The sequence below is a fragment of the Bos indicus genome, chromosome 7 (genome assembly GCF_029378745.1).
Source record: "Bos indicus isolate NIAB-ARS_2022 breed Sahiwal x Tharparkar chromosome 7, NIAB-ARS_B.indTharparkar_mat_pri_1.0, whole genome shotgun sequence".
NCBI classification, from domain to species: Eukaryota; Metazoa; Chordata; class Mammalia; order Artiodactyla; family Bovidae; genus Bos; species Bos indicus.
The window spans coordinates 61,774,123-61,801,746 of NC_091766.1; the positions used below are offsets into that span (position 1 = coordinate 61,774,123).

Consider the following 27,624-nt stretch of genomic DNA (forward strand, 5'->3'; position numbering starts at 1 on the left):
CATACAGGTTGTTGTATAGACATAGGTTTTCATTTTGCATGTGGATTGGGATTGCTTGATCATATGGTCTATTTTTTCCTGTATAGGAAAGTGCTTGGGTTTATCTGAGCTTAACACATTTGTGATTTGTTTTCCTTCATTGTATTTTGAAAATTCTTAACAGTTATTTCTTTAAATATTCTGCTCAGTTTCTTCTCCGTCTGGGACTCCGACGATATATTAAACTATATGATATCATCCCATAGACCTTGAGAGCTTCCCTGGTAGCTCAGACAGTAAAGAATCTGCCTGTAATGTAGGAGACCCGGGTTCAATCCCTAGATTGGAGAGATCCCCTGGAGAAGGGAATGATAACCCCCTCCAGTATTCTTGCCAGATAATTTCATGAACAGAGGAGCCTGGCAGGCTACAGTCCATAGGCTCACCAAGAGTCAGGAACAACTGAACAACTACTATATATTATTATTCTTCATAGACCTTGAGTACTGTTTTCTTTTTGGGAGTTTCAGTTTGGATAATTTCTGTTGACCTGTTTCTGAGTTTCCTGATTATTTCCTCAGGTATGATAAGGTATTCTGATGAGCCCAGAGAAGATATTCCTCATCTCTGATCTTGTGCTTTTCATTTCAGTTTGTCCCTTTCTTATAGTTTCTGTTTGCTGAAATCTACTCATGTATATTATCCCAATTTTCAACTAGATCTTCAACATGTTAATCAGAGTTAAGTCCCTGACCAACAGTTCCAATATCTAGATCATATGTGAATATAGTCTTATTGTCTATCACAAATGGGTTGGTTTTTTTCTTGATTGTGTATCTCAAAATTTTTATTGAATGCCAGTTTTTACTTATATATCAGTAGAGACTGAAGTCAATAGTATTAATGTCTGGAAATAATCAAGTCTCTTATTCTGTCAGGCCATTTGTTTGGGGTTTGGTCAATCTAGGCAGGAACTGGGCTAGGTTTGCGCTTTGTTGTTGCTATGCTTGCCTTTAGTGTATCACAGATTTCGAAGATATTAAGAAGAGGTGGCAAGAATACACAGAAGAACTGTACAAAAAAGATCTTCATGACCCAGATAATCACGATGATGTGATCACTGACCTAGAGCCAGACATCCTGGAATGTGAAGTCAAGTGGGCCTTAGAAAGCATCACTACGAACAAAACTAGTGGAGGTGATGGAATTCCAGATGAGCTAGTTCAAATCCTGAAAGATGATGCTGTGAAAGTGCTGCACTCAATATGCCAGCAAATTTGGAAAACTCGGCAGTGGCCACAGGACTGGAAAAGGGCAGTTTTCATTCCAATCCCAAAGAAAGGCAATGCCAAAGAATGCTCAAACTACCACACAATTGCATTCATCTCACATGCTAGTAAAGTAATGCTCAAAATTCTCCAAGCCAGACTTCAGCAATATGTGAACTGTGAACTTCCTCATGTTCAGGCTGGTTCAGGGGCAGAGGAACCAGAGATAAAATTGCCAACATCCACTGGATCATCAAAAAAGCAAGAGAGTTCCAGAAAAACATCTATTTCTGCTTTATTGACTATGCCAAAGTCTTTGACTGTGTGAATCACAATAAACTGTGGAAAATTCTTCAAGAGATGGGAATACCAGACCACCTGACCTGCCTCTTGAGAAATTTGTATGCAGGTCAGGAAGCAACAGGTAGAACTGGACATGGAACAACAGACTGGTTCCAGATAGGAAAAGGAGTATGTCAAGGCTGTATATTGTCATCCTGCTTATTTAACTTATATGCAGAGTACATCATGAGAAATGCTGATCTGGAAGAAGCACAAGCTGGAATCAAGATTGCCGGAAGAAATATCAATAACTTCAGATATGCAGATGACACCACCCTTATGGCAGAAAGTGAAGAGGAACTAAAAAGCCTCTTGATGAAAGTGAAAGAGGAGAGTGAAAAAGTTGGCTTAAAGCTCAACATTCAGAAAACGAAGATCATGGCATCTGGTCCCATCACTTCGTGGGAAATAGATGGAGAAACAGTGGAAACAGTGTTAGACTTTATTTTTGGGGGCTCCAAAGTCACTGCAGATGGTGACTGCAGCCATGAAATTAAAAGATGCTTACTCCTTGGAAGGAAAGTTATGACCAACCTAGATAGCATATTCAAAAGCAGAGACATTACTTTGCCAACAAAGGTCCGTCTAGTCAAGGCTATGGTTTTTCCTGTGGTCATGTCTGGATGTGAGAGTTGGACTGTGATGAAGGCTGAGCGCTGAAGAATTGATGCTTTTGAACTGTGGTGTTGGAGAAGACTCTTGAGAGTCCCTTGGACTGCAAGGAGATCCAACCAGTCCATTCTGAAGGAGATCAGCCCTGGGATTTCTTTGGAAGGAATGATGCTAAAGCTGAAACTCCAGTACTTTGGCCACCTCATGCGAAGAGTTGACTCACTGGAAAAGACTCTGATGCTGGGAGGGATTGGGGGCAGGAGGAGAAGGGGATGACAGAGGATGAGATGGCTGGATGGCATCACTGACTTGATGGACGTGAGTCTGAGTGAACTCCGGGAGTTGGTGATGGACAGGGAGGCCTGGCGTGCTGCGATTCATGGGGCTGCAAAGAGTCGGACACAACTGAGCGACTGAACCGAAGTGAATGTTATTTTGTCTTTTGGTTGGGACTGTAGAATTTTTCTCAAGTGTTCATCCTTAGCTTTCCGCTGTTGTGCATACCTGCACCATAACGACAGGTCTTTATGCCCTTTGCCCATGCCCCCAGCAACTGCTTGCTGGGTTGGTAGTCAGAGAGAAGTCAGGGTTCTTTGTTCTAATTCAGCCTCAGTCTTAAGTCCTTTGTGCCCAGACTTGGGAATGAGTCTCTTCTCAGCATTCTTGTCCCTCCGTTCTGTGGCAGCCAAACCCCAACTTGTATCTGTGGTTGGTCTTGAAGGGGGAGTTTCCTGCCCCTCTTGCATTTGCAGGAGGCCTTTAATGGTATTGGTATAAAATCCTGGGGCTCAGGATTGAATCCTGTCCCTTCCAAGAGCAGAGGTTTTTTTCTTACCTTGGCCCAGCAGCAATGAGTCTTTACCTGTGCCCTATGTAGACAGGGTTTTCTGCTCCCCTTTCTCCCCGGTGGCTTAGGCCTTTTTGCTCTCATTGAGGTAAGGACCTAGGCAGGGAGAAGCAAGGTCTCACGACTTTGCTATGCCTCCTTCCTTTGCACGTCTCCAAACCCAGGGAGGCTCTACAGAGGTCCAGCACCCCTACTCCTCCCAAGTCTTCCTCACGAACATGGGGTAGAGTTTTTGGAAAGAGCTGGTCCATGCATCCATGGTCCCTCTATATCTTAGGCTCCCAGGGGTTTTATACTATCATCTTAGCTTCAGTTTGGTCTTTAGCAATTCTTTAATATTTTAGTCGATTTTCTCTTATCTGCGTATATGGTGGTCAACACTTCTCCCATGCTCTGCTACAGGTGAGCAAGTCTACATCCTGTCTCCTTGGAGGGGTTTGTCCATCCTTGAAATTAAGGCTAGTTGACTGCCGTGCCACATCGGCCATCTGACAGACCCAATAAAATGCATGATTTTGTCATCTATCCAGTTTTCTGTTTGAGTCAGGGTGATACCCTTTCCAGATATCTACATCACAGGCATAAGAGGAACTTCTGAGTCTCCTTTTACTTAATATATTTTAAGAGGAACACTTTTAAAATCACTTTGGTAATGTTAAATCGTATCACGTGTGTAGATGTAGCCTTAAGAACAGATAAAATGAAAACGAAACAGTACTTTTCAGTAAGCTACTGTTGTCTGCCAAAGGCTGAGCCAGAAGCCCGTTTTTTTTCGTTGTTGTTGTTGTTTTTTAAGTGTTACATAGGACTTCCCAGGGGGCCCAGTAGATAAGAATCTGCAAGCCAATGTAGAGAACATGGGTTCCATCCCTCGTCCCGGAAGATTCCACATGCTGTGGAGCTGTGTGCCACAACTCCTGAAATCTGTGTGCTCTAGGGGCCTCAACAAAGAGTAGCCCCCACTCTCCAAAACTAGAGAAAGCCCTGGAGCACCAATCAAGACTCAGAACAGCCATGAATAAATACAATAATATATATATATATATATATATATATGTATGTGTGTGTGTGTGTGTGTGTGTGTGTGTTACATAAAAGAACTGATACTTTACCTTTGATGTAACAGAAAGATGGGTGGGGAGGGGAGCAGGCCATGAAAATGAAACAACTTTTTGACTGTTTGAGTCCATGTTATTTAATGTTACTTTTGCTTCACTGTCTTGTGTAGACAGTTTATACTGTAAAATAAATTTCACTATAGATGTCCCTGGGGATAGATAAAGGGGGATAGATAAAGGTTGACCCTTGAACAACACAGGTTTGAACTGCATGGGTCCACTCATACACACTCCCTGCCCCCTGTCCAATAAACACATACTACAGTACTACACAATCTGCAACTTGGTTTTATCCATGGATGCAGAGCCCAACTATAAACTTACACACAGGTTTTACCCCAGTGGCAGTGTTCTTAACCCCTGCACTGTGCACTACTCAAGTATCAACTATATTGCAATTGAGCAAGTGATTTAGCTCTTGAGTTTTTTAATTTACTCCAGTCTACCCTTTGACTGGAATATACTGGGTTGGTTCAAAAGTTCGTTTGAGTTTTTCCTTAACAATTTATGGGAAAAGCCTAACAAACTTTTTGGTCAATCCAGTGGAAGAAACATTACAAAAGGGCCTGGATTTGGCTCTGTAGGGGTGTGCAATACAGCAAAGGAGCGATACACATACAAAACCCAGTATTAGGAAGCGGCAAATGCCCTGGAAAGGTTAGGTGCTAAAGATTAAGACCACATCTAAATGGGATGGAGAGAGAGGTGAGAGCAGGAAATTAACTCTGGAGAAGGCACAGAGAGGAAAAAGTATCCTAGGCAGAGGTGACACCAGCACAAGAGAGGTCAAAGCAAGTAAGATATTTGGCTTATGACCAAAAAAAGCATATATGTATGATACATATTATATATCTATAAAAGATACATATTATATATACATTTTAAAGATAAAAGGTCAACAGCTATGTAAACAAGAAAAAGGCAGATGGTATTATTTAACAAATACTAGTTGCCTGCTACTTGCCAGGCATTGCTCTATGCTCTCGGAGAAGGCAATGGCACCCCACTCCAGTACTCTTGCCTGGACAATCCCACGGATGGAGGAGCCTGGTAGGCTGCAGTCCATGGGGTCGCTAAGAGTCGGACACGACCGAGCGACTTCACTTTCACTTTTCACTTTTGTGCACTGGAGAAGGAAATGGCACCCCACTCCAGTGTTCTTGCCTGGAGAATCCCAGGGACAGGGGAGCCTGGTGGGCTGCCATGTATGGGGTCACACAGAGTCGGACACGACTGAAGCGAAGCAGCAGCAGCTCTATGCTCTGCAGATCTATCAGTTAAAAAAAAAGAAACACTATGGAGCTTATATTCTAGTACAATGAATCAATAAAGTAGTATATACTGCTGGATGGTGATTAGTGCTACTGGGGAAAAAAGCAGCAAAAAAGGTGGATATGTGTCTATTAGCAGAGGGCAGTTTACATGATTATCTAGAGAGGTCATAGAAAGCATAAGGAGGAAGCAATTAAACATAGATCTGACTGGTGGGGGTTTGGGTCGTACAGAAGTCTAGGAGAAGAGTTCTCCAGGCAGAGGGAATAGCCAGTGCAGAGACCCTGAGAGGGTGCCTCCTGGGGTGACTCAGGAACAGGAGACCCCTGTGGCTGGGATGCAGTGAACACAGGGATGTACTTGATGAATTCAGGGAAGTAGTGGGAGGCAGTGGGGTTCAGTTCCTATAGGTCCTCCTAAGTTATTGTAAGGACTTTGTTTTGCTCTTGAGCAAGCTAAGAAGCCTAAGGATTTTAAGCAGCAAAATGATTCTGGCTGCTATGCTGAGAACTGACTAAAGAGTGGGGCAGGGACCAGGATGGCTTCAAGATCAATTTAGACCTTACCGGATTAATCATCTAGGGGTCTATGTGGATGACTCTGACTTAGCCCAGAATAGTAACACTGGAGAGGCTGTGGAGTGGTCACAGTTTGAAGACAGAACTGAAAGGGGTTCTTGCTGACTTACCAGGTGTGGCATGTAAGAGGAGTCACTGGTGATGTGTGATGATGTGAGCAACTGAAGGTACACAACTGCCACCTGCTCATTCGCTTCAGTCATGTCTGACTCTTTGTGACCCCATGGACGACAGCTTGCCAGTCTCCTCTGTTCATGGGATTTTCCTGGCAAGAATACTGGTGGGGGTTGCCATTTCTTCCTCCAGGGGATCTTCCCCACCCAGGGATTGAATCGGTGTCTCCTGCCTTGCAGGCAGATTCTTTACTACTGAGCCACCTACTGGAAGACATCTAGTTAGGGATGAATGTGCTAGAGAGGCAGATGCGGCAACAGAACATCCAGACTGTGGTTCTGGACTTTCACGGACCAGGGCTGGTACGTAAATTGGGAATGGCTTGGAAAATGGGTGAGGTCACTCACAGTGAGTATAGAAATAAGACCTGGCGTATGCTCCAAGGTCAGGAAGATGGGCCACAACTAGCAAAGGGCACAGAAGCAACGCTGCCAGAAGGGCACAAGGAAAACCCGGAGAGCTGTGTTCCAGAAACCAAGAGAATTAATTCTTTCAAGCAGGGAGGCATCCACTGGTAGATGCTACCCACGCACTAAAGAGGTAAGACTGACAACTGACCATTGTATTTAACGGTGTGGACTGCTGGGGACCTTCACAAGGACTGCTTTGGTGATGTGGTGGTGGCGGCAGCCTAAGTGGAATGGGTTCAGATGAAAATGGGAGGAGGAATTAGAAGGTAAAGCTGGCAGCTTTGCTGAAAAGGGAATAGAAAAATGGAGTGGTGGTTGAAGAGGGGTGTTAGATCAATTTTTTAAGATAAATCACAGCATGCCAATGGAAATGATGCAAGAGAGGGAGGGGGAGAAACTGCTGAAGTGCATTCCTTGAATAGGTAAGAAGGTGAGACTGAGCGCAGTAAGTGGTGGCACTGGCTTTAGACAAGAGGAACATGAACAATTCACTACAATAAGAGGAGGGAAAAGCTGAGTACAAATGAAAGTGGATGAGTGGCTACTTGTACATTTAAAAGGTATCTTTGCAAGCAATGATCCAGGAGAAAAGTTGGTAGAGTCCTAACAATGTAACATTTACACAACAGTTCTGGGATAGGGAGCTCAAGCAACATCTACCTATATAATGTTACAGTGAACTAAGTTGAGGTTTTACCTTAGTTCATTTTAAGAAATGAGAAGGGAGCATGCCCCACTGACTCTCAGGCTAACTGCGGACTCCACCCTCCCCAAGCACTGGCATGCTACTCCAATCAGCCATCATGAAACCAAACAAGACACATTCAAGCTTTGTCTGCTTTATTTCACTACATGAAGTTAAGCAATAAGGCAAAATAGTAACCTGTCATTCATAAAGACCAAGGAGTGCCTCTCATTCCCAAAATGGACCAAAAAGTCTATTTCTTTACAAATATGCGTGACATTTAGCTCATTAAGTCTATAAACAGTCTGAACAAAAGAAAACTCTAGTGGGCCCATCAAATCACAAATTCAGATTAAGTTCCCCAAATTGCAGTTTCTAGTGCTAATGACATCTAATTTGCTTGCAGTGGTACACACTCACCATACTTTAAAAATCTTGCACCTGATCTAATATAAAAAATGAACAAATAAAAGTCCAAATTCACCAGCTGCAGATATTGAACCATTTCTCCTAACACACAGAATTACCAGCCTGTAGTGAAAACTATCTCGAGCAAACAGTAAATCAAGAGCTCTGTTATTCTGCAAGCTAATTTGGCTTCTGAGGAAACAATTCTATGATCAAAAGTGTTTTTGTGTTTCTGTGTCACATGGGGGTGATGAGACCCATTACTTCAACACTGTTATTTCTGGGAACAAACACCAGCTATATGCCATAAATGCCTAACAGTGTGTAGTCTGTGCAAACGTGTAAACACAGGACGTTATTCTCTACCTTGAGGCTTATCTCCTCCACTGGCAAATATGCGGCACTGGCGTCACGGCAGGCTGTAGCGGGCAGTGAAATAGAAATTAGACACTTTGTACAGTCACAAAAACTTGAACTATTTCTACAGTTTGCAAATTTGTCATTATACAACACGCTGCCCCAACTCCTAAGAGACTAAGCCTTACTACTGTCATAATATTAGAGATATGAGTTCTTTTTTTCTTACACTGCAGCATATATATTACTCTGTGGAATATTGTTTCATAATATTGGTTTGATCTTAAGAGTACTATTTAGTGTCTTTCAAAGGTTTCCTAAATATTTCTACTTTCCAAGGGGAGCTGAAAAGTTACTGTGTCCTATATTTTAAATTGCTATATACATTTTTTTTAAACTAAAGGCTTGAACTTAGAAACAAAACCAGGGTATAAACAGGAAATTTCTTTCCCCCAAAAGTCTGTTGGCCACTTGCTAACAATACATTTATGGAAACATGGTGCAGCTGGTGGTCTACTTTGTCAAGTCTCATTTTAGAAAACATCACAGAAACTAAGGTTGGCAAGCCAACTCCAGGATACCAAGTGAAAACAGCATGTGTGTTGTTAGGCAAGTATTCTGGGCTGCTTGTTGAACTATTTTATGGTTTACGATCAAAATGGTCTTATTTGACAAACCTACGATAAAAGTCATAAACTCAGGAAGGAGGAAGGTTTTTTCTTAATATCCAGTTTTGGATTCAAGAGATTACAAATGTTACTTTCCTCTTCAATCACTGGAAAGAACATTAGCTCAGATCATGATAAAAATCTAACCCTTAAGATATTTTCTGCATTCCAGAAGTGAACTTGCCCACCAAGTTTTCTTTGGGCTCTTTCCGGGTCCCAAATACTCAACAACTTACTGAGTTAAAGAGGCAGAGAGGAGAAGGGGTATGGAGTAAGACATATAAAGCATGCCTCCCTGTGGCAGCATCAATCCCTGGATATTGTGGCAACAGTTAAAATGAATAGAATTTGCCACCCCAGTGACATGACATGCAATTGCTTCCTTCTCAAATTTTCCCTAAGAGAAAAAGTTCCATATTCTGCTGGGAAAAAGATTTTTAAAGCAACTAATACATAAGTATCCTACATTCACTTAAAGAGGTCAAATGAAGGTGCCTTAACTATTTCACAGGTCCTTCCAATCATCGCAAAACTAAAGACAACGTGACAATTCTATTTTCCTGTCAAATGGATGGAAGCCAGGAGGCAAGGGAAGGGATATATATTTAGAGTGCTAGAGTATATCCAGTGGAATGCAAAAAGCAGTTGGTACAACACTGAGACCAGTGCCAGGTCATCAATAGCAGGTCTAACTTTTGGTTATTTTACGTTTTCATCTGTGAGACTGATCCTTTATGAGATCCGGTCGGGAGATAGGATGGAGTTTCTCAAGTGGTCAATTGAATGCCACTCCAAGGAACAGCCACATCCTTTCTTGAGATGGAACTATGCTGTTTTGAGTCAACGTGCAGGGTTCAGTGAGGGAGACACAGACTTACGGGTGTGAACAGAGGAGAGAGCCAGAGGTACAGCAGTCGCTGTACCTAACGCCTTGCCTACACGCCCACCCTCCTAGGAACAGGACTCAGTAGTGCATGGTACATCATTATAAACAAGGTCTAACGAAGCAGCGGCTTCCACATTTTAACGCAGGTTCGTGGTGATACTGTCCTTGGGGATCTGCCCGCCAGTGGAACATTTTAAGGAAGAAGCGGGCCCAAGCTGAGTTCCACATGCTGGGTGAGCCAGATGACTTCTGTGCCTTGGTCAGTTTCTTCGATGGGGCGGATGGGAGTGGCCAGGTTTTTAAAATCATGCTTCATCTTAAAGCACACGGTCACTTCGCCCTCCTCACGTTGTGGGGTCACTTTGATGAAAATACCCACTTTGTTGGCCTTTCTGAAGGCTATAATGCTATGAAAGGAAATAAGCACAGATTAGGCAGGTCACAGGTCAGCCAAGCCAGTTAGACTCACAGTCATTTTATGGCCCACAGGAAATCTCCGACGACAAAATATGACCAGAATCCCGTTTGTCAACAATGAAGAGTTTCTTCAGCAAAATGCCGATCTCCTTATTTTATTACAAAAGTAAAATACAGTCATAAAACTTAAGATATGAAAAAGTGAATCTTTCTTCTTATTTTCTTCTTCAGTACACAGAGAAAAACTGTCAACAGTTTGGCTCTTAACCTACTACGTATTTTTCCACGCACTTACTCTTCTATGCTTTTTTAACCAAGACAAAAGGGACACACTATTCTGTAACAAGTTTTTTCCCCACTGTTTATCACAAACACCTGTCCATATTGGTGCACATAGATCTCCTCCATTTTACTTAATGGGTGCATAGCAACCATAATTTGTTTACACCGATTTCCTGTTACAAACGTATCTTCACATTAACTTTTATAAACATGTGGTAATATTTCTACAGGATACAGACTAATGCTAACTCAGAGTTTTGAACAATTTCTAGAATATCATAAATCAGTGTGTCTTGTAAATAGCCTCTGTGAATTAGGAATTTTTAGAAGAGAAAAAAATCTCTAGTTCAAGTTTCCATCTCAGTTTTTTGATATGCACTTGAAGTTTGTGTTTAAACAGTTTAGCTTCAAAAGTAAAAAACAATGAAATAAACAGAACTTGATCTACTATCCAAATGATACTCAACTACTCTAAGAAAAGTAACTGAAACTAAACATTTACATATTATCCACTATTATGTACTATTAATTTCCAGACATCTGGAAGTCCTAAAAAGTACAATAATGTGAAATATAATTAAGCATTATACTAGCACAACCATTTTGAACCAACTAAATCTTTTATTTATATTAGATTCATTTAAAAAATTCAATTAAAAATAGTTTAAAAAAATTCTTTCTAGCCTTAATTTCCCAGGCAACCACTGATCAAGTGTAGTATCTGTTCTTGTCAGTTTAATATCTGATACGTCCTCTGTCCGAGGACAATATATTAAATGGATTTTTGGGATTAGGAGTTGGAATAGGAGCTTGCTCCGTCCACTCCACGCATCGACCTGGTATTGCAGTACTTCCAGGAACGGTGCACCAAAGAAAAAAAAAAGAAAAAAAAAAAAAATTCAGATTCTTGGTGCCTACCTAGACCTGCTGAAGAGAAGCTGTGGGGATTGGTACTCTATATGGAATTAAAAAAAAAAAAAAAATTTAAACACCCAACCTGGTGCTTTCTGAAGTTAACCCAAGTGTTGCAATCACTGTACTAACCTCATCTTTGCAGTCACTTGGTTTTTCTAATTTGGCCCATGTTATTATATTTGTTCTCTCCAGTATCTTGGTGAGGAAGCTTTTAATCATTTTGTTAAAAAGCCTTAAATATGCCCTATACTAGTGTACTAAATGCTATTGCTTTTCAGCTCAAAGCACATTCTTTGTTTTCTTATTTTCTTGGCTGCACCACACACCTTGTGGGATCTTAGTTCTCCGAACAGGGATGGAACCTGGGCCCTCTGAAGTGGAGGTGTGCAGTCTTAACCACTGGACTGCCCGGGAATTCCCTAAGCCCACTTTCTGTATCTTGCTTTGTGACACAGGATTCTGCTAACCACACTCCTGCTTTTTAGGCTGGCTCCCTGTCAGGCTCCCTTCAGGGGCTCTAACAGAGACCAGTAGCCTGTGGGAAGAAGGGCTGCTCCTCCGGGGGAGCCTCCTATCTCTGTGCAGCTCCAGCGGGCAGCACTCCAGCGATGCATCTCCACTCAGGAAGTGGCATCTCCAGGTGCAGTTTTCCAACTGCATAACCAGCTTCAGCACGCCACTCCTCCTCTGCCAGCCTGCCATGCCAGCACTAGTCAGGCAGTGTCCCCTCCCTCCCCCATTTCCCAGAGGTCTGAGCTGCAGCTCCACGGGACTCCTCCTTCCTTCAAGCTTCTAAATTCTAATCATTTTAACCATTTCTCTTTATCCTCTTAGCCCTAGGGATGGTAAATGCTTCACTGAATTGCCATCTCTGGGATATTTCAGATTTCTTTTTAACTTTTAAAGTTACCCAGTTAAGTCTTCATATTAAATTTTCTCTGTTCAAATAACAGATGTGATTTCTGTTTTTTAGACTGAAAGCTAACCAAAGTATTCCTCATCTGGGAAAGGTTTCGCTTTTACTTCTCAGTTAATAACTGAGAAGTATTAGGTATGAGAGAATAAAATCTATTACTCACTCAGAGGGAAAGGTGGTGGGCAAGTCGACAAATCTAACGATAAATCTCTGGGGACAGAATACTGTACCCTGTACACAACCATTAAAAAACACACACCTGAAAATTTTTTACCATGGGAAACACAGGTTAAAAAAACTGTGCTTACAGAATGATCCTAATTATGGAAATGTTACTGGTGTTTATCTCTGGTGGTGAGATTTTATTTTCTTCTTCATATATATGATTTAATATATCATATAAAAATGGGCTTCCTTGTGGCTCAGCTGGTAAAGAATCCACCTGCAATGTGGGAGACCTGAGTTCGATCCCTGGGTTGGGAAGATCCCCTGGAGAAGGGAAAGGCTACCGACTCCAGTATTCTGGCCTGGAGAATTCCATGGACTCTATAGTCCATGGGGTCACAAAGGGTTGGACACGACTGAGCAACTTTCACTTTCACTTCACTAATATATCTTCATATATATCAGTTAATAATAATAAATAGGAAGAAAATATTACTTAAATTCAGGTAAGAAAACTGAGATCTATCAGTGGGCCTCCTGTAAACCAGCCAACTGTGGTATGTGGGTGGGTGGGTCGGGGGCGAGTCACAGAAAGATCACTTACTCAGGATCGTCCTGAAAGTCCTGGGGTTCTGCCAACTCGTCATACTCTGCTGCTGCATCCTTGCCGGCTAAAACGAGCTCTTTGGGAGGCACCACCACCTGGAGAGCAGCACAGAGAGGCTGGTCTCAGAAGGGGTCAATGCACTGCACAACATTCATCCAACAGAATACAGCAAAGTACTGCCCTGACCCAGACATACAGAAGAAAGCAGCAAGTTTCAAGAAACATACAACATTATTTCACTTACAAAAAGTTTAAAAACATATTGTTTGGGAATACAGACATTTATGATAAAAGATTAAGAACAAATAAATTTAAGGGAATGAAAAAGTCAAGAGAGTGCTTAGTTCACTGGGGTTGCCATGGGTAATTCAAGTGGGAGGACACGGGGGCTTCAATTGTGCCTTCACTGGAGAAGGTCTATACAGTCAGCAAAAACAAGACCGGGAGCTGACTGTGACTCAGATCATGAACTCCTTACTGCAAAATTCAGACGTAAGTTGATGAAAGTAGGGAAAACCACTAGACCATTCAGGTATGACCTAAATCAAATCCTTTTTGATTATACAGTGGAAGTGACAGACTCAAGGAATTAGATCTGATAGACAGAGTGCCTGAAGAACTATGGACGGAGGTTCATGACGTTGTACAGGAGGCAGTGATCAAGACAATCCCCAAGAAAAAGAAATGCAAAAAGGCAAAATGGTTGTCTGAGGGTGCCTTACAAATAGCTGAGAAAAGAAGATAAGCTAAAGGAGAGAAAAGGGAAGATACACCCATCTGAATGCAGAGTTCCAAAGAATAGCAAGGAGAGATAAGAAAGCCTTCCTCAGTGATCAATGGAAAGAAATAGAGGAAAAACAATAGAATGGGAAAGACTAGAGATCTCTTCGAGAAAATCAGAGATACCAAGGTAACATTTCATGCAACGATGGGCACAATAAAGGACAGAAATGGTAATGGACCTGACAGAAGCAGAAGAGATTAAGAAGAGGTGGCCAGAATACACAGAAGAACTATACAAAAAAGATCTTAATGACCCAGATAACCACAACGGTGTGATCACTCACCTAGAGGCAGACATCCTGGAATGTGAAGTCAAATGGGCCGTAGGAAGCATCACTACAAAGCTAGTGGAGGTGATGGAATTCCAGCTGAGCTATTTCAAATCCTAAAAGATGATGCTGTTAAAGTGCTGCACTCAATACGCCAAAAATTTGGAAAACTCAGCAGCGGCCACAGGACTGGAAAAGGTCAGTTTTCATTCCAATCCCAAAGAATGTCCAAACTACTGCACAACTGCACTCATCTCACACGCTAGCAAAGTAATGCTCAAAATTCTCTAAGCCAGGCTTCAACAGTACGTGAACTGTGAACTTCCAGATGTTCAAGCTGGATTTAGAAAAGGCAGAGGAACCAGAGATCAAACTGTCAACATCTGTTAGATTATAGAAAAAGCAAGAAAGTTCCAGAAAAACATCTACTTCTGTTTTATTGACTATGCCAAAGCCTTTGACTGTGTGGCTGTTTCCACCACAAACTGTGGAAAATTTTTCAAGAGATGGGAATACCAGACCACCTTACCTGCCTCCTGAGAAATCTGCATGCAGGTCAAGAAGCAACAGTTAGAACCAGACATGGAACAACAGACTGGTTCCAAATTGGGAAAGGAGTTCATCAGTCAAGGCTGTATATTGTCACCCTGCTTATTTAACTTATATGCAGAGTACATCATGTGAAATGCCAGGCTGGATGAAGCACAATCTGGAATCAAGACTGCCAGGAGAAATATCAAAAACCTTAGATACATAGATGACACCACTTTTATGGTAGAAAGGGAAAAAGAACTAAAGAGCCTCTTGATAAGAATGAAAGAAGATAGTGAAAAAGCTGGCTTAAAACTCAACATATAAAAAACGAAGATCATGGCATCTGGTCCCATCACTTCATGACAAATAGATGGGGAAACGGTGGGAATAGTAACATTTTATTTTGGGGGGCTCTAAAATCACTGCAGATGGTGACTACAGCCATGAAATAAAAAGATGCTAGCTCCTTGGAAGAAAAGCTATGACAAACCTAGACAGCATGTTAAAAATCAGAGACATTACTTTTCTGACAAAGGTCTGTCTAGTCAAAGCTATGGTTTTTCCAGCAGACATGTATGGATATGAGAGTTGGACTATAAAGAAGGCTGAGGGCTGAAGAATTGATGCTTTTGAACTGCAGTGTTGGAGAAGACTCTTAAGAGCCTTGGACTGCAAGGAGATCAAACCAGTACATCCTAAAGGAAATCAGTCCTGAACATTCTATTGATGGGATTGATGTGGAAGCTGAAATTCCAATACTTTGGCCACCTAATGCAAAGAACTGACTCCTTGGAAACGACCTGGATGCTGGGAAAGATCGAAGGCGGGAGGAGAAGGGGACAACAGAGGATGAGATGGTTGGATGGCATCACCAACTTACTGGACATGAGTTTGAGCAAGCAAGCCCCGTGAGTTAGTGATGGACTGGAGTTAGTGATGGACTGCCTGGAGTCCTGCAGTCCATGGGGTTGCCAAGAGTCAGACACGACTGAGCGACTAAACTGAAGTGAAAGGAGAAACAGTGGTTCCAACATATTTTTTGAAATGGGAATACTGGCTATGTTTATGGCCATGAAAAACAGTTTTCTTCACACTTAGCCTTTGGTTGTAACTAGGCTTCAACTTTGCTCTGTTAGAGGTTAACAAATAACAATGTTAATAACATTTCTAATTATGGAAATAAATGTGGCTGGGGAGCTGAAAGAGAGAGAAAAGCAGCAAATTCATAAGCTGGGTATATTTATCAGGTACTTATTTCTATCTGGATAGAGACACTGGATAGACAGCTCATTAGTGTTATTTTAAAAAGGAGCAAGGACAGATGAGTGTCATCTCTCTTTGGAAGTGATGCCGGGAAATGATTCCATTAAAAAGCAGAAGGAAAAATAAAGAGATAAATTCTCTACTAATAAGCATAACTCGAATAACTAATTAAAGATATAGGCATCCTTTCTGCTGATTTGTTATGAATACCATGCTGAATTATGAGACAATAAAATGGCCTATTACAGAGAAAAGTTCTTGTTCTAAAATTTCAAGTACTAAATGAATCATGAAATAAAATGTAGAAAGGTCTCAGTTCATTCATTCAAGTAATACTGAGAGTCAGAATCGCCTATTTTAATATTTAGTGCCACATATACTCTCACCGACTCGATGGACCTGAGTTTGAGTGAACTCCGGGAGTTGGTGATGGACAGGGAGGCCTGCTGTGCTGCAATTCATGGGGTCGCAAAGAGTCAGACACGACTGAGCGACTGAACTGAACTGATACTCTATGTAGGCCTTCCCAGGTGGCGCTAGTGGTAAAGAACGCACTTGCCAATGCTGGAGACATGAGACGCGGGTTCAATCCCTGGGTCGGGAAGATCCCCTGGAGGAGGGCAAGACTACCCACTCCATTACTGTTGCCTGGAGAATCCCATGGACAGAGGAGCCTGGCAGACTATGGTCCACAGGGTTGCAAAGAGTTGGACATGACTGAGGTGACTTAGCATGCACACACACATGCATACTCTATGTAAGCAGAGGGCATCTAGCTGAGGCACATCAGCTTTTAAAAGGAAATGTCATTTCCTTTGCTTCTTGAAGAATGAGTATGCCTCAGGCAGAAAGAGAGGTATGGGCATGTCTGTCAGAAGAGTGGGATGGGAATTAAGAATTCTAGGTAAAATGAGTAGCATATATAATTCTCCAGGAACATTAGAGTTTATGACCCATTGGATCTGCTTGGATATCAACCATTAATGTGCATGATCTAGAGAACGCTAGATTTAGTTGTTCTAGGGAAGATCGTAATGGAAGAAAAGAGATGAGGATATTAAGGAGCTCTTAAGCTTTGCCACGGAGAAGGCGATGGCACCCCACTCCAGTACTCTTGCCTGGAAAATCCCATGGATGGAGGAGCCTGGTAGGCTGCAGTCCATGGGGTCGCTAAGAGTCGGACACGACTGAGCGACTTCACTTTCACTTTTCACTTTCATGCATTGGAGAAGGAAATGGCAACCCACTCCAGTGTTCTTGCCTGGAGAATCCCAGGGACGGCGGGACCCAGTGGGCTGCTGTCTATGGGGTCACACAGAGTCAGACACGACTGAAGCAACTTAGCAGCAGCAGCAGCAAGCTTTGCCAAGGAATTTAGTTTATTCCAATGTCAGAGAGACACCAAACAAGCAGCCTGCCATGATCAAAGCTAAATCTTAGAAAGATCATCCTAATGGTGAGAGAGAAGATGGGCTGGAGTGGAAATGGGGGTGAACTAAAAACAGGGAGTTACAAAGTTACTGTCCTAGTCCATGTGAGAAATGATGAAACCCTCAAAAAGGGCAGTGGCAGCGTGCCTGCGGATGAAGTAGAAAACCCTAGAGGTGAAATCAAGGGAACCTGAAGACTGGATGTGAAAATAATGAGTGTGGAATCCTTTAAAGCAGGTCAAATGAGGCCACTCTAGGGAAGTCAGAGTCACTCAGAATGAAGCAAAACACTCCTACCTTAGCAGTGCTGTTGATATTATCAGGGTCCCCCTCCTCGCACTCCAAAAGAGTCACGTGGGTAAGGTTCTCCACTGGATTCGTGAGAGTCAGGAGGACCTGGCTCTCCTGGGGAAAAGGAAAGGTATCTTTCAGACATGCTCCCCTGCTGCCACCTAGGTCCACCTTCTCTCATGATTACATCACAAAATCATCACCCTGTGTGCCCCTGCCTCCCACCATCACTCTTGAGCACCCCACCTGTACCTCTGCATCACTGCATTCTTAAATGCTCATCAACTCCTATATTACTTATACACTAGACTACATACTCTCTAGAGTTGCTATTTCACTGAGGAAATGAATCAGATTCCATAAAAAGGGCCAGTTACTCGATCCAGAAATTCTGAGAAATATACATTATCTAAGTGACTGTTTAAAGTTTGTAACTCTTACCCTACCCAGGATGTCACTAGGACTTAAAAGGAAGCCCTCATAAATAAAATATAGAAGCCACAGGCCAGCCAGATGTATTAATATAGCAAAAAAAAAAAAAAAGGCATATCAAGACTATAGAGGACTTTTAAGATTTCTTGAACTTTTTTGGCATGCTCTAGCAAAAAAAAAAAAAATCTTTGAAATGAACAAGGACTATAAAAGTGTCTTTATTGCTGCAGAACATTCTGTAATTTGTTGGGAGGCATGTGTGGGAGTTAAGGACTCAAAGAACAGAGGGGCTGCGGTAATGAAATCTATGACAATACACACACACAGACACAGATGGTGGAGAATCACACACACACACACAGATGTTAGAGAATCATACACACACACGGTGTACACACACACACACAGGAGGAGAGCTGAAGCTGCCTGTGGGGTCTAACATCTTTTTTACCAGCCATGATTCTACCACCATGTAATGTGCACCCTGCTCCTTCTGCATATATTTCAAAGATGCTATAATCAAGAATCCCAGCTTAAGGACACTTAAAATCTCAGTCCCTTTATTATTTCAAACTTTCTTCTTTTCTATCTCTTGCTCATTGAATCCCCTGTCAAATATGCACAGCCACCACATACACTAAGCACACCTCCTCGATCAATTAACTCTTTCTCTTCCCATTAATATACATGGTACTAACCTTCATGTAGCGAAGGTTGGGAATTGACATGATTCTCACTTCTGGGATATAATTGCTGTAAGTGAATAAAAAATGCATTAATGTTCACTGCAGTCTCTTGTAAGAAATGATTACTTCTTGTTAATTAGAACAAGTCAGAGAAAATTTTAAAGATTCTTCCTATCACTACAATAAGAATTTAAGACGTGAAATCAAACCGGTAACGAGTTCTTTCTGAAATCTCACGAGAACCTCTATATATCCATGCATCAAGGTGGATATCTCCCTTATGTATTTATTAGATATGTCTTTTGAGATTTTTATTAATTCATTTCTGTAAATCTATAAGGCAACTGGCGATAAGATCCAACACTGATTTAATAATACATTACAGGGGTACAAAAACAATACCACATACTAACCAAACACTTTTACGTAGCATTTACTATGTGCCAGGCAATATTTGAAGTTTGTTAAAAATATTAACTCATGTAATCCTCATTGCAACTGCATTAAACAGGTATTACTATTATCCCCATTATAAAGATGAAGATGGAGAAGCAGCCTGCTGGAAGCGGCCAGGATTCAAACCTAGGCAGTCTGGCTGCAGGGTCTTGCTCTTAACCGCTCTGTATGCTACCTCTCTGAATAAGACAACAGAGTATTGTACTTATGTGTGCTTGTTCTGGACTCAAAACCATTGGGGTTCAAATTCCAACTTAGTATTTATATACTAAGATATTCCTTTGTAAAGAGCAGGGCAAGATATTTAGCTCTTTGTGTCTTGGTTTCTTCAATCATAAAATGAGAACATCGAAAGTTCCTTTTTATTGTGAAGAATAAACAGTATGTACAAAAAGTACTTGGAACAAAGCACACATAAATGTTATCATGCAAATATTAACTGAAGATAAAATCTTTTGCAGAAACACTTCAAGAGGGTGCGTGTAGGAGGGCATCTTAGCATTACGGTATTTTAACTTCCGACTAGGTATTTTTCATGATGGTCATCACGATTATCTGAGTAACTTGATATAAAATTCAAGGGCCCCCACTATCAAAGATTTGGATTTAGCTGGTCTGATTTGTGGCCAGAACATATGTATTAAGATTCCTTGGTGACTCTGCCATGATGCCAGGAAAGAAAAAAAAAAAAACACTTTTTTCCCCAAAGAACTCTTAAGAAACTGATGTGAAGCACATCTGGCCATTCGGGATTTCTGCAAGGAGTGTAATTCTTAATTAGGAAAGGAGTTCATACCACATGTCACTTCTGTAGTCCTAATCAGTCATGCATTAAATAACAGTAGTGAGGAAAACAGAACATACTGTATGGGGATTTACAGTTACAAAGCATTTGCAAACGTAATAGCTCATTTGATCCTTCTTAACAAACCCAAGTGGAGAAGGAAATGGCAACCCACTCCAGTGTTCTTGCCTGAAGAATCCCAGGGACGGGGGAGCCTGGTGGGCTGCCATCTATGGGGTCGCACAGAGTTGGACACGACTGAAGCGACTTAGAAGCAGCAGCAGCAGCAACAAACATAAGAGGATGGCAGGACTGGTGTTATGCCCGTTCAGAGATGAGGAAAATCAGTTTAGACTAATTCTGTGACAGAACCCATATCTGGCCCTCCTAGTTCCTTCCTCCTAAGTTACCAGACCAGCACTTACCTGCCATTTGACTGCCAATGATTTCTTTTTAATTGTTGTATAATACTCTACATGCATGTATCTCAATTTAATCAACTATTTCTTTGTTAATGGTTAATCAGTTTGACATTAAAACTGTTTCCAGCTTTTTACCATTAAAATGTTACAACACACATCTTTTAAAAATGTATCTTTATATATTACCGGTCTTTATATATTGCTTTTATTTCTATAGAATAGATTCCTGAGATAGTACTACCTGGTTAAAATGTGTATGTCATTTTGTCTTGATATTTCAAGTCACTCTCCAGAAAGACTCTAGCAATTCACTCTACCAACAATATGTACAAGTATGTTTACCCACATTCCCATGAGCACTCTGAACTAATATTTAAAATTTTCCTAAAAAAATTAAAAAATAAAAAATAAAATTTTCCTATCAAGTCCCAGCATCTTTCCATGTATTTACCAGCCATTTGGAATTTCTGTGAGCTACATATTCAAATCCTTTGCTCCACCTCATCTCCCCATCCCACCCATTCCAGGGATATTCAAGTTTTATTTATCATGCAGTAGCAAATATTCTTTCTTACTCGACTGTCTCAGGACTTTGTTGTCAATTTTGTTTTTTATAACTCATATTTTTCTGCTAAGGTCAAAGCTGGCTATCTTCCTTACTAGCTTCTGGGCTTCCTGCCTTATTCAGGAAGGGCTCTCTCACCCTAAAGTCAAGACAATAATTTACTAATTATTCTTTTTGATAAATGATTTTCATACACAAAATTCCCTTCTACTGACAAGTCCCAGTGAGTTAACATGAATTTAATTATTTTCATCCCATGCAACAAAGCACTATCAGAACATAGTTCAATAATAGTGTTATGTGATACTCTTCCATCTGCTATACTTCTATTTTTTTACTTTATTTTTTAAAGAGATCATTCCCAAACTTAGGTACTTTATCATCTGGAATGAATGACTCTCCAACCAACAACATACCACATTGCCAGAGACCATACTACTACATGTCCCTGATATAAACACCTTGGATTCTGTGTCTGTAGACTTGCCTTAAACTTCCTGTTATGTATTTCAAAACCAAAACAAGAACAGAATAGCAAGATTACTCTGATGTAGCTTGTCTCTTCTTTTTTAAGCCAAGAGTAAGCACATTTCATAGTGGGGGAAAAACAAAACAGTAATCTGAAACATCAATCCCAAATACTCACACAGCAACCATCTGGATTTTGAATTTGATAGATGTTGGATTAAATTCTGGCTTGCTCAGATTATGTTCACATTTCTAAAAAGAAAAAAAATACATAATATGTATCAGAGGAAAACAAGAATAAAATCTGCTGATCTACACAGCTGCTAAATTCAAAAGCACAGCATTTAATACAGTTTGATTTTGCTGCAAGATCACATATATTTTAAAACAGTGTATATTAACTGATAACCAAAATATAGGAAAGATGATGTTTTGGACTTTTGGAAATAAGCAACCACACTATCAAATATTATAACCTTTAGTGCTTCAAATTGAAATAAAAACTAACAAATACTTTAAAAATTTTTTTAATTTTTAAATTTATTTTTGGCTATGCTGGGTCTTCACTGCCATGCACAGGCTTTCTCTAGTTGTGGTTAGAGGGCTTCTCATTGTGGTGAGTTCTCTTGTTGCAGAGTACAGGCTCTTGGAGAAGGCAATGGCACCCCACTCCAGTACTCTTGCCTGGAAAATCCCATGGAAGTAGGCTGCAAGTCCATGGGGTCGTTAAGAGTCGGACACGACTGAGCGACTTCACTTTCACTTTTCACTTTCATGCACTGGAGAAGGAAATGGCAACTCACTCCAGTGTTCTTGCCTGGAGAATCCCAGGGGCAGGGGAGCCTGGTGGGCTGCCGTCTATGGGGTCACACATTGTCGGACACGACTGAAGCGACTTAGCAGCAGCAGCACAGGCTCTAGGTTCGAGGGCCTCAGTAGTTGCAGCTCGAGGGCTTAGTTGCTTCACAGCATGCAGGATCTTCACGGATCAGAGAGCAAACCTGTGTCCCCTGCATTGGCAGGTGGACTCAAAACCACTGAACCACCAGTGAAGTCCCTAACACACACTTCTAATTAAGTGTGAACAATGTGAATTTTGCTGAGTTTTCCTCTTTCCCGTTTTCTTTTCTTTTTGGCTGTGGCTTGCAGTGGCATGTGGGATCTTCCCCAATCAGGGATTGAACCCATTACCCCTGCAGTGAAAGCATGGTGTCCTAACCACCGGACTGTCAGGGAATTCCCTTCTTTGTTTTATGTTATTTTTATTAGTCCTTTTTAATTTCCTCTCTACTAGTCTAAAAGATACCCATTCTTGGTTTAAGTGAACTTAAACACCACACTGACTTGTAGGAGGTAGGTGTAGGTACTGTAAATATTGTCTGTATTTCACAGATGATAAAAATGGGGAAAGGTAAATAATCTGAGCAAACGTCACAGAGCCAGTAAGACTTGGAGCTGGGATTTAAATCCAAGTGCTGTGATTCCAGATCTCATGCTTTAGAATAAACAATTACTTGCTTACTGTCTTGAATTGGCTCCACCTATATCCAGTTAAAAATTTTTTTAACTCTAGAAAAAACAGAGCAGTGTAAAGATACCAGTTACTGATCCTACTGTTCCTCTCCTCAGAGCCAACTAGTTTCTCATGCATAGCTGATGAGCATAAAAAGTATACACATACATCATCTTTCTTTTTCACAGTAACACAAAAGAGAACATTTTATATTCTTTTGCCTTTTCCACCAAATCTATCTCGCAAATTATATACCAACACACACAGAGGTATCTCTGTGTCCTATTTAATAATTCTGTAACTTATTTAACCAGACCCAAATTGATAAATGCTTCCACAATTTTGCTACTACAAATAACACAGCAATGAGTAATCTTGTATGGAAATCACTTCCCACATGCATATATATATCTGTAGGATAATTTCCTAAAAGTGCATTTGTTATTTTGATGGATATTGCCAAATTGCTAACTTCTGCCAATCTGATGATTATGAAATGGTTTCTCATTGCAGTTTTAATGTACACTTCCCGATTACTGTACATGTTTGAGTATCTCTCCTCTTTACTGGGAACTGGGATTCCGTCTGCCATAACTGGCACATTAGTATCTACTTGTCAATTTTATAATGGGGTATTATCTTTTCCTTACTGATTTGTTATACTTCTTCATATATTCTGGATACTAATTCTCTGTCAATTACATACTTTACAAATTACTCTTCTCAGTCTGTGATCTCTCTTTTCATTTCTTTATGGGTTTTCCTTGTAATGGGGGTACAAATTTTAATGTGTCAAATATGTAATTTTATCCTTTATGGTTTATCTTACTTATGGACTACTTACTTCCTTAACCAGAAGCCATAAAGCCATATTTCCTTCTAGAAATATTGCTCTTCATATTTACTCTTTAAAGTTTTCAAGGTTCCTAAAATTGACTTCTGTGTATCATGTAAGTTAGAGGCCCCATTTTTTTTTTTTTTTCACAGAATCATTTGAGATGGTTTCACAAGCTATTCTTTCCCCAGTGACTTGAAAGGCCATTACTTGGTAAAATCAAGTTTCCTGACATGCATAAGTCTATTTCTGCTTTCTCTATTCTGTTTCAACAGTCTATAAATCTAACATAAACAAATATTTTTTGTATGTGTGTATATATGTATATATTCCCTCTTTTCTTACATAAAAAGTTATGTGCCTGTTATACACCCTGTTTTTTTGCATTTATAAATACATCCCATGTTATGACATTATTTCTTATAGATCTACAGTACTCATTGGGTAGATATATCCTAATCTCGGTCGGAGAAGGCAATGGCACCCCACTCCAGTACTCTTGCCTGGAAAATCCCATGGGCGGAGGAGCCTGGTAGGCTGCAGTCCATGGGGTCACTAAGAGTCAGGCACGACTGAGTGACTTCACTTTCATTTTTCACTTTCATGCACTGGAGAAGGAAATGGCAACCCACTCCAGTGATCTTGCCTGGAGAATCCCAGAGACGGGGGAGCCTGGTGGGCTGCCGTCTATGGGGTCGCATAGAGTCGGACACGACTGAAGTGACTTAGCAGCAGTAGCAGCATCCTAATCTCGACATATTTTGGTTTGTATTTGTAGAGGTGTATCTCCAGGGAGGTTGATGGGTCAATACAATATTGATTTTTTGCCTGCTGGATCTGTCCATTTCTGACAGACAGGTGTTGAAGTCTCCAACTATGATGGTGGATTCATCTATTTCTCCTTATAGCTCTATCAGATTTTGCCTCACATGGTTTGACACACGATTGTGGGGCAAATGTACATTAAGAATAGTTATATCTTCTTGGAGAACTGACCTCTTTATCATTATGTAATATCCTTCTTTAGCCCTGGTAACTGTCCTTACTTTGGAGTCTGCTCTGTCTAAAATGAATATGGCTACTCTTGCTTTTGATTAGTATTAGCATGGTATATTTTCTTCTTTCCTCTGATCCCTTCCTTCCTCTATCTCTCCCTTCTTTCTTTCTTTCTATGCTTTGTTTGAATCAGGAATTAAAGTCTATATACTGTATTTGTTTGATTGACAGGCCTGTCTCTTCTAATCTAATGCTGTGTTATTTGATAATAGCAGCTATTAGTCACATGTCATTATTTAAATGAATTTCATCTTAGAAAGACTCAGGACCCACAGCTGCACTACCATATTTCAAGTGCTCAGTAGGCTACATACGACTTGTGGCTAACATGCTGGACTGTAGAGATAAGGGACATTTCCATCACTACAAAAAGTTCTGTTGGATGGTATTCATCTAAAATGTTTCCTTTCCCTTTTTTGGGTATTTTTCCTTTTACAGTATTTTTTCTATTAACTGAAGAGACTGATGTTTCATAGATTCCCAGAGCCTAGATTTGCTTATTTTTCTTTCTTGCTTTTCTTTTAAATTGATTTTTAAAAATCAGTCCTTTTTGTTTCCTCCCTACTCTCCTAAAAGCTTTATATTCTTTCAGTATTCTTTTAGGGGTTAGCAGTATGAACTTAACCTTCAGATACCCCAGCTTCCACTTTTGTAAAATAAGGCTAACAACAGTACTTACCTCACTGAGTTAGGGGCTTTAAGCTTATCTTGAAAGCTTTAAAACAGTGCCTGCACACTGGAACATTCTCTATAAACATTTTCTAGTTACTACTTTCCAGAGGTTTTGATACTGACCAGATCCCAAGTGCATTTATTTTTGCTTTTCTCTTACAAAATAACAACTCTACAGAGAGGAATACTTACTCGGCAGCGCAGGGACCGTTTGATCAGAAGATGCTTATGACGAGGATAGAGCTGTGAAGCACAGACTGGCTGGAAGTCAGGCTGTAAGAGGCGCTGCTGAAGGGTGGTCACTAGCATGAAAGGCAGAAACCACGCTTAGTTTAAGTGACTCGCTCAAAATCAGATGTATATGTGATAACTACACAAAATAACACTGCCTTTGTGACTAGCACTCTTCAAAGAAAATATGGAAATTTGACAGACATTTCTTCAAATGATTACCTCTATCTTATTTTTTATATGATTCATTTTAGTACTAACAACTATACCATTAAAAATCTCAAATCAAAAATAAAAATCACAAGGCATAGAAGTAACAAAAACAGAATTAGATGTAAAATAGAAACAAAGTAGAATCATGTATAAAATTACCCTCTGTTAAATTTACTGGTCTCGTATAATAGTCTTCAGGTAGAGGTTCCACTTCATCTACAGCCTGAGCTGGCTCAATCTTTATCTCCTTTTGGTCCTCTCCTTCTTTAAGGCTAAAAGATAAAAGCAGTCATTTCTCAAGGGTCCACCTAAAAGTCCATGATACCGCTAACTGAAGTACTCCTCTATTGTAGAATATTCTTTCTGGCTAGGTTTTTCCTAAATATGAGCATCTTCTTCCCCACTGGCAACTGTTACTTTAAAACCACATTCCTTCAACATTCATTCTGATACTAGCTTTTTCCCTCAAAGCCATTTAATGTCCAAACTTACGAAAGTCCAGCAAGGGTACTGATGGTTGTACCAGCTCGTGGTCGCTGAAGCCTGGTTCCAAGACCGTATTTGTCCTAAACAGAGTTAAGAAATTTCTCTTAGAAATTCTATTTGTATAAACATTATGTATCAAATAAAGAATTTGGGGAGGGACAGCATGAGAAGCTCAGGGAATAAGCAAAAAATAAAAAAAGCTAATTTAATAAATGCTTCTTTTAAAGAGAGTAAGTGTAGCCCTACATCATCTTATTCTTAAAATGACAACAAAAGCACCAAACATGGAGACTGAAACTACATTAATACAGTGAAAATGAGCAAAATGTGATTTTTAATCTAAAAATACCTAACCAATGGCTTAGACCAGAAAACTATGTGAACTATCTAAGACACACGACGAATGTCTTCTTGGAACACCAGTGATCATCTGCTAACTTTAGGGTCAGCAAGAATCATAAAAGAACTTACCACTACATGAATAGTATGTTGCTGTAGGCACCAAAATAGCAGCAGGTTGCAACAGAGACAAAAAAATGCAGGATAAGATACAAGCAAACTCATACAGCAGGCAGGTCATAGGGGAAAGTTGGAAGAGTAACACATTTAATTCCAATTCCTCCCTAAATACACTACTACACATACTGATTATACCACTGGATTGTTCAAAAAAATTCACGGAGATGTCATAAAAATCTCTGGCAAATGTGGATGCTTTGCAAGTTGTAATGTTTTATTAAATTCTAAGACATTTTTATATGACTCTTACCAATTCTTAGGGTTTTAATGGCTTAACTAATTCTCAGGCAGAAGCAGTACAAGAATTTATTTAACCATTACAATTCTCATTCCCTTCAGTGTAAAATGGGAATATACCACCTACTACACAGGACTGTTGTGAGGATTAAGCACAGTAATATGTATAAAGAACTCAGCACTGAGTTTGATACATCACTGCCATTCAAGAAACATTATTTATTAAATGCCAACCTGCTTGGCTCCAAGCAAACACACAAAAAGTAAATTATTCTGGGAGCAAATAAAACTTGGGGGGACAACGGCAAAAACTTCAAACCCTAATTTCTCATTTCTAATTGGTAGTCTACAAACTAGTAGAGAATAACTTTGATCAGTAATTTCTATCAAAATTACACCTGTATATATTACTACTTATTTAACCATAAAAAAGCTCAGTATAAAAGTCAGTATTTTTCACATTGGAAAAATACTGGAAGGTGCCAAAAAATTATGATAACTGAAGTCCAGAAATCACTACTACCAGGATGCCAGAGGTGGGTGGACTACATGTGTAACATGAGTAAAATCTAC

The 27,624-nt window shown here is 40.4% G+C and overlaps 1 protein-coding gene and 1 pseudogene across 2 annotated transcripts in view; one reads left to right on the forward strand and one right to left on the reverse strand.

The window, feature by feature from the left end:
• Positions 1 to 7,423: 7,423 nt before the first annotated feature.
• Positions 7,424 to 27,624, reverse strand: part of DCTN4 (dynactin subunit 4) — a 32,732-nt gene continuing 12,531 nt past the window's right edge. The window contains exons 6-14 of one of the 2 annotated variants that reach the window (XM_070793861.1): positions 26,767 to 26,787; positions 26,302 to 26,375; positions 25,969 to 26,081; positions 25,558 to 25,667; positions 21,468 to 21,541; positions 18,607 to 18,661; positions 17,483 to 17,590; positions 12,904 to 13,001; positions 7,424 to 10,011 (exon numbers count right to left, since the gene is read on the reverse strand). In XM_070793861.1, the coding sequence (XP_070649962.1) occupies positions 9,798 to 10,011; positions 12,904 to 13,001; positions 17,483 to 17,590; positions 18,607 to 18,661; positions 21,468 to 21,541; positions 25,558 to 25,667; positions 25,969 to 26,081; positions 26,302 to 26,375; positions 26,767 to 26,787 (867 nt within the window). In that variant the 3' untranslated portion in view covers positions 7,424 to 9,797. The remainder of the gene's footprint in view (positions 10,012 to 12,903; positions 13,002 to 17,482; positions 17,591 to 18,606; positions 18,662 to 21,467; positions 21,542 to 25,557; positions 25,668 to 25,968; positions 26,082 to 26,301; positions 26,376 to 26,766; positions 26,788 to 27,624) is intronic. The other variant, XM_019965254.2, reaches the window with a different exon arrangement.
• On the forward strand, positions 10,976 to 11,176 carry LOC139184310 (U2 spliceosomal RNA; annotated as a pseudogene).